Genomic DNA, 10800 nt, shown 5'->3' with positions numbered 1-10800 from the left:
CATCTCCGGACGCAGTTGACCCCCCCCCCCCCCGTCTCTCACCCTGAGGAGATCCAATTAGGATGGCGCAATGAACTGCCCAGGGAGTCTAATTGGTGGTCAGGATTAAAGATATGTCTCCACATCGCAGGGGAACGGCATACTGTTGACTTTTATATTCAATACATACGTTTTGGCATTGTTAAGTTCGAAAAAAATATTCAAATTCAAGAACAAAAATTTTAAATTTCTAGCGAACGGCGTCAAAGTATCGCTCTTTTGTTGTTTAAAGCCTAATATAGCTTTGGCCCACGGAATTAGAGAAGAAAATAACTACATGTATGTAAGTTATTTTTATAATGCGTTCTTATTCATGATATGACAAACAAATATATAATTATTCATTATTCGTGGCTATAGCGACAAGTCTCTCCTGGTCACAATGTTTGCACACTAATTGAACCAGCAATGCCTAATTAACTAACTATCAGTCTGCAGCCACATACTTCTAAAAGTCCTTGATTGTGGAAACTCAAGACAGACATGCCGAAAAACAGTTCGGATTGATACTACTGACATGATTGATAAAAGTGGCACAAGGTAATTGCTTACATGATCGCAACAGAAAGTTCCCAAGTTCGAAGTCATCCATGTGATCCGCTTGTCATAATTGTCTAGCTGAAATTCAACATTGCACAGACGACTGTCTTTATACATACTAGTCGTAACCCGCGCAATCACCCCCATCGCATCGGTTTAAATATGAGTGCTGATAGAAAGTTTTCATTGTCTTTATTTTCCTTCTTTAAAAAACGAACTCTTGTCTTTAGAACTAAATCCGCCATTGCAGCTATCGTGGATTGGACGCTGTATCGCTCCCGGCCAATTTGTCCTCAATCTGCTTTGCTGTCCGTTTCTGGTGTTCATACTCCTCTGAACCAATCACCAATTCGCTGAAATGAGGAGATTGAAAAAATCTAACTAATACAACAAAATCTAACGAAAGCATGTCTCATGTTTGATGTTGTCTGGAGAATTGAAAACATGCTTTCTTTCATTTATAGGATGAAATGACTGTCTCTCTTTGCTTTTGAGGAAGGAAAAAATGCTTTCTTTCATTTATTGGAAGAAACGACTTCCTTTCAATGCGTTTTAGGAAGAAACAAGAGGTTTTCTCTCATTTCTTGACTGAAACGACTGCCTCTCTCTGCTTTGGAGGAAGAAACAACAATCATGCTTTCTTTCATTTATAGGAAGAAACGACTTCCTCTCATTGCGTTTTAGGAAGAAACAACAGGTTTTTTCTCATTTCTTGAATGAAACGACTGCCTCTCTCTGCTTTGGAGGAAGAAATAACATGCTTTCTTTCATTTATAGGAAGAAACGACTTCCTCTCATTGCGTTTTAGGAAGAAACAAGAGATTTTTTTTCATTTCTTGAATGAAAAGACTTGTTCTAGGAGGGAAATCCGCCCATGCGTTAAAAATATCTGGATTCAGACAAAATTGTGTACGTTCTTGTCCGGTCCAGTCTCCTGAATCTCTCTTCGCTTTCGAGGAAGAAAAAACATGCTTTCTTTCATCTATAAGAAGAAACGACTGTCTCTATTTGCTTTGGAGGAAGAAACAACATGCTTTCTTTCATTCAGAGGAAGAAACGACTTCCTCTCATTGCGTTTTAAGAAGAAACAAGAGGTTTCCTCTCATTTCTAGAATGAAACTACTGTCTCTCTTTGCTTTGGAGGAAGAAACAACATGCTTTCTTTCATTGATAGGAAGAAACGACTTCCTCTCAGTGCGTTTTAGGAAGAAACAAGAGGTTTTCTCTCATTTCTGGAATGAAAAGACTGTCTCCCTTTGCTTTCGAGGAAGAAAAAACATGCTTTCTTTCACTTATAGGAAGAAATGACTTCCTCTTCATGCGTTTTAGGAAGAAACAAGGGGTTTTCTCTCATTTCTAGAATGAAACGTGCGTCGTCCGCGGCTGTAACCATGTTGCATGCCCAGATCTTTGGTCACGAGTTGCGCCTTACCTGAAGTCTATTTCTCCGTCACCATCCTGGTCCAAACACAAGATCAACTGCTCAACCTGGAGAGGTGTCAACGGGATTTTGGCATCCTAAATGAAATACATGTACATGTAGTTACGAACATGTATGGTAATTTACTTGAATAAATCTTTGGTTTTGTTCGGCTATTCCCATGACCATGTACATGTACTTTCGTACTGATTCGAGATGAAGAGCCAAGTATACGACGTAGATGAATTTTATTGACAAAAATTTCGAAGATTTCTCGTACAACCAAATATAGGAGATGATTTTTGAGTGCCTTGTACTAAATGAGTTAACACAGCACTTGACGGAGGACAAGAGAGAGGACTTCGTTGTTCGTACTTTGTCGTTCGTAAGGTTCGTGCCAACCTGCCGATTGGCCAAGGTGGATCGTGATTCTCGAACGTTGGGCGTCAACCTTGAGCGTTGAGAGGTGAATGTCCCCACACCAGATACCCTCTTGTTCGCTATCTTACCCTCAGCCCTTCTTTGAACTCGTCATACGTCACGCTCATGCTGCCGTCAACATCAAACCTGGCAAACAAGTCCACCAGCTGTATGCCATGCTCCACTACATAAGAGGTGAGATACCGGAAAGCCTCGTCCAGGGCGCTGTATTGATTAAGCTTCCTCTTCCCGTAGGAATCAGAGTAACCGAAATTACACTGGAATTTGTCGTGGACTTGCCGGACACCGGCTATTACTTCTTCGAATGTTGTCTTCAAGAAGACGTCCTGCAGGAATAAAAACGAGACCAATTTTATTGTTCCTTTAACATTAGGCAGTTTTCACAGTCCTTTACGGAGAACAACGAAAGGCAAAGTAAGAAGTTAAGTAACGTAGTATGTAGATGTACTTTATCGATGATGTGTTTGAATTATAAAAATATTCCCCGATTCCTCATACAACCAATGTGTATAAAAGATGATTTACGTGCTAATAATAACCGCGATGGTTATTATTAGCACGAGATTTACTGACGCGACAAACATTCTTAGTTTGTACCTCGTCGTTCGTAGGGGTTGCGAAACCTGCCTAATGCAAGTAGGTAGCTCGCCGAACTTAGACTCCCGAGGTATTCTATTTATGATTTGAATCATTCTTCCTATGTGGGGAAGGGCCTGCTGGCCGATTTACCGCGTCCGGAGTCCAGCTTGACGAGGTACATGTATACACATGTGGTCAAAGTCTTGATGTTGGAACGTGTGGTGCATGGTTCGGAGATATCGTTTGCAGTGAGAGAAGGTAATAACGAAAACGTTATGTTACGCACCCGCAGGTCCAGAGACAGAGACAGCTCGTCCAAAGTTTGCAAAAATGTAAGTCCGACTTCAGCTGCTTCATCAGGAATAGGGTTCCGACATAACTGAAATACCAATCATATACAATCGTCTTAATTAGTTTATCGTTTGTGGATACGCAGGACGGCGGAAGTATGGTTGTAAAGTTACGACATAAAATATGACGAAATCCCGAACATTGCCGAACAAATATATCAAGCCAGGCAACGTAACCCCCTTAGACAATACGTCCCACATTATTCGATTGTAAATTAAGGTGTATGACAAAAGAGACCAATGGCCTAACATTACAATCATACAAAAACATTTCCTCGCCATACATTTCTCCAAGGAATTTCCACTTCTATAAACTTCCTTTCTGGACCCTACACCAATTACTAAAGTACTTACAGCCAGATTTTTCAATGTGTGGTTTTCTGAAAATGCCTTGCACAGCGCAATAAATCCTTTCGCGTTGACCCTGTTGCACGAAAGGTCAAGGTCTTTCAAGGTCGTATTGCTCCTCAAGGACATCGCCATGGCAATTGCACCGTCGTCTTCAAAACCATTCCATGCAAGATTTAGTTTAGTGAGGCCTTGATTGTCCTGGAATCCGAAATGAGGAATACAGTGCCGAAATAAAAAACAGAGCTTACCACCAGTAGTCAATAAAAAATCTTCTCCACCCGTTTAGTGCAAGGTCTTGCCATTGAAACGCCTTATGATTGAGTGGTCGATATATTTAATGATATCATATATTATGGTAATGGCTCTTTTTTTGTCAAATTGTTTTTTTCTAATAAATATTCAAACTTACTCTGAGAGAGTTGGCAATTCTGATAGCACCTGGGTTTCGGATGCGATTCCAACTTAAATCAAGTTCAACGATATGTTGATGTTCAGCTGGAAAGCGAAGTAAACGCAGTTGAGAATTTTGTTTTTTGTATAACGCCCATGTCAAGGGGAAGCGCTCCTGTTTGGGTCAAAGTGGTCAACATCGAGCGTTCCCCCTTACGATTTTGACGAGAACCATCTGTGATATGCCTCTGACCTTATAGACAACATCCGTTTTTAACGTTCCAGTGGGTAGCTGTGTATTTGATAAGCAAGTTAGGTTCCAAATGCGCACAATTCAATTTGTGTCAACATGCGATTGGAATGACACTCCTGAATACTATGGTGATGATTACGAAAGTCTTTTTCCTTGTCTTCACTTTGGCAGGGCTGTTGACATTTCTGAAGTCATATTTATATCGGACATGCTGCTCATCATTCTTCAGAGTATGACTCACTTACTTAAGAATTTTCGAAATATTTCACCGGCTTCACCTCCAAATTTATTATGTCCTAATAGCAGTTCTTTTAGTCCCACGTTGAACTGCAAGAAATTAAATAGATACAGAAAGGGAATCCTTTTTTAGAGAGGATTAGTAATCAGCAGATGCATACACTCGCTAAATATGCGACTTAAAATGCCATTTCGCCCATTGCCGTCTGTTTTTGACCTGCTTCGTACACGTAATACTATGTAAAAACCTACTGCTTCCGGAAGCGAGTATTCAGTATCGAAATGAGAAAGCCAAAGAAAAGTTGACATTTACCTCTAATGAATGCGTAAGGACAGAAGCATCGTGATCTGTAAAGTTATTTCCTGTAGATGAAAGAAAACCCAAAGAATTACTGTTACTAAGACGACAGTGTGAGGAACATAAAAGAGTGAGGACGCTTATGGTGGCATCATTCCTCACCCGAAAACTATTATACAAAATTCACAGTTCTCTATTAATAATTCTTACTCCCAATGCACAAACCTTTGGGACAAAGAGTAACAGTATCTTCACGGACCAAGGATCCTTACCTGCTAGGTTTAGGTATGATATGTGTCTCGCCGTCGACAGCATCTCCCCGAGTCGTTTCGCGCCGAAACTTCGCAGATTGTTGTTGGCAAGGTTCTTCAGGGAAAAAAGAACATGATTTTAGTGATGGGAATTCGTGGGCTTACGCAATCGATTACTTATTGTGAAGGTTCTATTTGCAAATGCTTTGATAATCTTATAGTTTCGACTCCTGGGTATCGATGATGAGGCTCTTTTGGTCTAAATTTGGTCGGAAATTATATTTCAAGGGAAAAGATTCGATCAGAGACGTAGCTGTAAGCACCCTAAAAGCTCAAAAACCTTAATTCTTAAGAGTATAAAGTAATTCAATCAAGACCTACCAGATGCGTAATTGTTGTGTTTTCCTCCATCACCCCAGATAGGTACATAATCCCTTCCTCGTTGATGTCATTGCCATCTAAGTTCAATGTGGTACATTTGCTGTTGATCTGAAGAGAACAGAAAGAAGCGCAGTGAGCATCGTCATCAGGCTTGCATGACTGGCGCATCCTTCTATCCTAAACTGGGGTACTCAAAGCGGATGGTGTCATTGAACAAAAAAACGTAACTGGACACAATAGCATTGAATTCGACCTGCCATTTGGGTTTTACCTACTCAGGCGTCTTCGGGTGTCGTTCTATGCCCAAGGCTTCGTTTTAACATGTTAGAGAGCTCGCATTCTTCTTCAATATGGTGTCTAGTCCGGCGATTAAAAGCTAAAAAGTTGGTATGATACTCACCACCAATGGGATGGCTACCGCCATCGTCCCCCGAGGTCCCGTCCCATAGTTACTCATGTCAATATCCGTGGCATCCGCTAAGCCTTTGTAAAACCGCCGCGAAGGCACCGCCCCGTATTTCTCACAGGCTCTTTCATAGGCGCGCTGGCCCGTGCTGTCCCATTCCTCTCGGTTCTCTGAAGAAGAAAAATCACGAGTTCGACAAATTGCCGCCTTGTACTTTTACATCCTGGCACCCACTTTATTCAGTCCAACGAGCACACACTCAAAACTTTCTCCATACCTTCAGCTCAGTTCCTAGTGTACACAAAACTGAGTGGCTTTGAATGACGGTCTTGTTAGCTTCATGTTATGTCCAACAATTTCCACTGGCCAACTGCAAGATTATGTCATTAGAAAACAGACATTTTGACCAAATTACAACAAACGCAAGTAACCTGACCTGTCAAGTCCAAGACTGTCTCCAAATCGTCGTCCTTGTCCTCGAAAAACGTCTTGTCTCGATACATAGCGCTTGCTGTCCGCTGAAAATTCCTTATGGCAGTATCAAGTGGCGTCGGCTGCCTACTACGGTTCTGTTGACCACCCGACGCCCGGCGTTGATTCTGTTCCTCCCGCGCCAAGATGTGCTTAGTGAGTGCAGAAGTCGTCGTTGATGCTTGACTGTTGCTGCGTTTCGGCTTCCGCGAGTTGCTCAGCGGTGTTCCAGATTTATTGCCGCCAGCAGAGCATTGGCTGTGACGGCGGCTGGCCGCCCCGCTCTGGTTGCGGTACGGCTTCTCCGTAAGCATGACCTGCTCATGTCCCTCCGGCAGTTCCTCCTGGAATGATGAATTAATAACTCATCTGGTGATTATTTCTAGCAATACACTACCGGTTATTTCCAATGGCTTTCCATGCGAGCGTTCATGGGCGAACTTCATTTAGCATTTCCAGAGTTTACTGCAGTTATTACTACCAACACTGGAAGTCGTTCTATGGACTTCCGGTTAACGGCAAAGTATACGCGCCCCAAAGCCTCCGCTTAAACTATCATGAGAGGTCTGGTATTGAAACTGGGTAATCTCCCACAGCGGGCCGCGCTCATCGATGACTATCTATCACCGCTGCCGTGGTTCGATATGATTTTTATCGAAAACCCTTGGTTTACATATACGAGTTGCGATGGCGTTAGCCGTCAATAGCTTTTTTTCAAGATCGGTCAAAAATTATTTGTTTTCATACATCAATAATTGATTGAAATCTCTGCTTGTGACAGCCGACGTGACACACAGACTATTCGACCTACCGAAATTGTTGTCGACATTATATATATATTACACTCTGACAAAAAAAACCAGAATGAAGAGTAAAATTCGTATGAAATTCGTCCCGTTCCCGTCAATACGTCCAATGTTCACGCACAGTTCTTAAGTTCCAATTTTGAATACGCCAATTAAACTCCTTCCCCGCAGTTGCTCCCAGCATATACCGCCGAATTGCCACAACGTGCAATTGATGAAAGTAAAAGCTGAGGGCGAGCAATGACACCCATTATAGGATGTTGGTTCACATGAGGCAATGTCTCATTCAGAATACAGTTTTCTGTCTGTTTTCAGACAGAAATTGTACAGGTTTGTCCGCTTATTCGAAAAACTGAGCTACATTGTATACAAAGCGAAACATCTATTGGTATCGAAATATAATGTAAGCAATTATGGACTTACAATATACCACCTCATACACTTAATAAGTAAAAATAGATACGATTATTCTTCCTTCACATACAGTTTTCAGACAAAATGGTTCTTTCATATCGTAAGTAGATTTCCTGGACTGCTCGCGGCGGGACTGCATATGCACCAAGTGAAAGGGCATTGTGGATCGTAATTGCTCTGGTTTTACGTACAGTCCCTGGTCTAGCACTCTTATAACTTTTTCCGTGTAGATGAAACATAATCTCACTTTCTGTACTCTTGTCGCATATCCTGCGTATGTTAAAAAAAGAACATGGAATTGTGATTTTCTGGCGTCATTCAGATGATTTATAGGATCCTTTTTATATAAGTAGACTCGGAAGAACTGAAAAAGGAACTTATTATATATAAGAAGCCACAAAGTTCATGAGTTGTAATTCATTGGTTCGTGTCTTTTTAAATAGATATCAGGGTGAAATGACCAGCATCAACTCCACTTTCATTTCGACACTGAGAGACGCGGTCAAAATTTCTGATAACGATCCTGAGCAGTGGCAGTATTTCCTCAAAAGTTTTCCCCTTCTAACCAGTTTATGGAACTTTTAAGATCAATCGGTGGTTTAATAGGAATTGGGCGTAAAAAGCATCATTGTGCGATGAAAAAGGAGATAAGAATATTAAAATATTAAAATATCGACTGAGAAACTTACCAAAAATGTTAAATGTCGTTCCATGATTTGATTTAGGCCCTGTATTACATGGTATACGGTTATGAGTTCACTTCACACTGCACAATGACGACTGGTGACCACAAGCCTGGCTTCTTTTAATAAGACATGAAAACAGTTTTATTTATTTAGGCCTATCGTTGATGTAAGCTTTGCACTCAATTGCAAACTCAAATATACAGTTAGATATCCATTGTAACGTTACATCTTTGATTTAAATGTTCTGTCAAGGAATCACAATGTTCTGGAAGGGACAATGTTTAGATTTCGGTTCGCTTATAGTGTAACAGCATAATATGCGATATAAGCGTTTAATAATCCGAATTAATCAGTATTTTCTGTGACAACAATTCGAACCCAAGAGAAAGACTATAAATCATTTTCTCAGTTAAATATCGGGTTGTTGTTCCATGACGAGGAACTTATTCTCATTTATACTCTCATTATTATGAGAAACCATTATGGGATGTGCCGTTTCACCCGTTTTTATCTAAACAGAATGAAATGTATAGATATACTGTGACTTTTTAGTTATAATTATAACTACTGACGTAACTTTTTGGCAGCGATGTGTAAAAAAACTTTAAAACGGTCGAGAGACATTATATATGATAATGTCGCATCAAGTCGCACCACTGCAGGCAAAATATCACATTGCGCGGGGATAGCATATCGCACGGTATGATGGATGTCCAATCGGAGACAACGGTGCAGATTATCGTGTTTTTATTTCAGAGGGCAACTTTAATACGATATCAAAAGTTAGCTAAAGAGGGCCAGCCACGACAGTTACTTTCATTCTTTGAAGCTTTTACCTACCAGAACGCTAGAAGCTTGTGAATGGCAATTGCTTTTCCTTGACGTTGCAGACATGATAACCTCAATTTACTTAGATAAAGTCAAAAAATCCGTCAGCGACGAAACTTCGCCTACGAATCTCCGACGGGCACTTTCACACAGGGATGTGGAACTTCAAAAAGCACGATTTTTAGCGGATAAATCCGGTTCGCGGCACATATTATTTTGCAACTTCGTCTCTAAACTCATCAGACTGTATTACAGATATGATAATTCCGATACTCCCATGGCTTTTTCACACACAAGGCGAACAGCCTCTCAAGCAGCGGGAGACAGTGCGTATATAATCCTCTATGACAGAAGCACTTGACAGAATATGATAAAATGACTGTCACTTGATCCTTTAATACTGCATGATTCAGCGGGTGACAATGCCTGATATCCGATGCTGTTCGTCATATGGTTCCTTTAACAGAAGTTACCCTATTCCTGACCGGCCTAATATCAGAGGTTATTCGTGCGTGGTCATCTCCCTTTGAGATCGATAAGTGCACTGGGCGTCCCGGTCGGGGCCTGATTGATTAAGACGTGCTTAATCACAAACTTAGGGACCCTCTATAATATCATACGAAACCATGTAGGCCTAAGGTTCTTATAACAGTTTTGTATGACCCATGAAAATTTAAAGGAATTACTGTTATTCGGCTTTTTGCCGATTAATGAGTACAGTCATGTATCAAAGTTTAAATCAAGTCCAATATAATTTATCAGACCTTACAAATTTACATGTGGATAATACGTCTTGGGCAATACTAAATTCTAAAAGGTCAATACTAAGTTTAGTGATTGATGAGTTGATAATTAATGGTAATAGAGATGGTGCGCTTAGCACTAGCAGACCGGTTGCGCAGTATAGTTATAAATTAAGATTTAAATTAGGTTTTAACAATGATAGTCATAACTTAAAAGTTAATTATGAGCTGAATCTGCATCCTCTCGTTCAATAACATGATAAAGGTTGTCATTGCAGTATATCGCCCTCCGTCCGGGGCACCATTTTTATAATCAGACCCAAACCGAGAATTTCATGGCAGTATATCACGTCATAGCAGTAACCTCAAGTTATCATCACGTATCGGTACCTGAGGATATCATCAGAACAAGGCAGTAACCTGAAGATGTCATCACGGTAGTAACATGATGATGATCACATATTATGATATGGCTGTAACCCAAGGATATCTTTACATAGTAGCTAGCCTGAGGATATCTTCACATGGTAACCTGGTAACACAATATCTTCCTTTAAAAAACTAGAATATCTCTGAGCTTACCTCGGTTCCGACAAGAATCCCTCCATCACTTGGCAACGAACGCAGAAAACTCGCGACTTTTGAAGTTTCAGCCATGGCTCAATCTTCTCCAATTCACATTCCTTATAGTCGAGATACTGAGTTCTTCTGCGCATTAGTTATTAAACTCGATAAAATATCACGAGAAAATATCCCTCAATTACTTGTGAAAACAAACTCGAGGCAATATGTACTTTATGAAATTATGCTATTGTAGTGAAATTCACTTTCTATTAAATGTAGGTCCATTGTAAATAAAGCCTTGAGCTTGAGCCATCCAAGCTTATTCCAATTTCGGTTTGTATTGAAAAAAGCA

At 40.6% G+C, this 10800-nt stretch overlaps 1 protein-coding gene across 1 annotated transcript; it reads right to left on the bottom strand.

Moving 5' to 3' along the window:
- Window positions 1-351: 351 nt before the first annotated feature.
- Window positions 352-10565, bottom strand: LOC135486694 (leucine-rich repeat-containing protein 74A-like). Its single transcript, XM_064769736.1, has 13 exons — window positions 10467-10565; window positions 6373-6751; window positions 5931-6106; window positions 5531-5638; window positions 5171-5264; window positions 4914-4963; window positions 4609-4690; window positions 4130-4215; window positions 3724-3918; window positions 3306-3398; window positions 2509-2766; window positions 2012-2097; window positions 352-932 (listed from the first exon to the last, which is right to left on the bottom strand). The coding sequence occupies exons 1-13, from the start codon at window positions 10539-10541 to the stop codon at window positions 830-832; spliced, it is 1785 nt and encodes a 594-aa protein (XP_064625806.1). The 5' UTR covers window positions 10542-10565; the 3' UTR covers window positions 352-829.
- Window positions 10566-10800: the final 235 nt, after the last annotated feature.

The sequence above is a fragment of the Lineus longissimus genome, chromosome 4, assembly GCF_910592395.1.
Source record: "Lineus longissimus chromosome 4, tnLinLong1.2, whole genome shotgun sequence".
NCBI classification, from domain to species: Eukaryota; Metazoa; Nemertea; class Pilidiophora; order Heteronemertea; family Lineidae; genus Lineus; species Lineus longissimus.
This window is presented reverse-complemented; position numbering and strand designations above follow the sequence as displayed.

What these genes read in the sequence shown, in the direction of transcription:
- LOC135486694 (XM_064769736.1), bottom strand. Translation starts at nt 10,541, where the DNA reads ATGGCTGAAACTTCAAAAGTCGCGAGTTTTCTGCGTTCGTTGCCAAGT. An exon ending in GGATTCTTGTCGGAACCGAG is followed by an intron (nt 6,752 to 10,466) that starts GTAAGCTCAGAG and finishes TCATCATTCCAG; the next exon opens with GAGGAACTGCCGGAGGGACA. An exon ending in GACAGTCTTGGACTTGACAG is followed by an intron (nt 6,107 to 6,372) that starts GTCAGGTTACTT and finishes TTTCTTCTTCAG; the next exon opens with AGAACCGAGAGGAATGGGAC.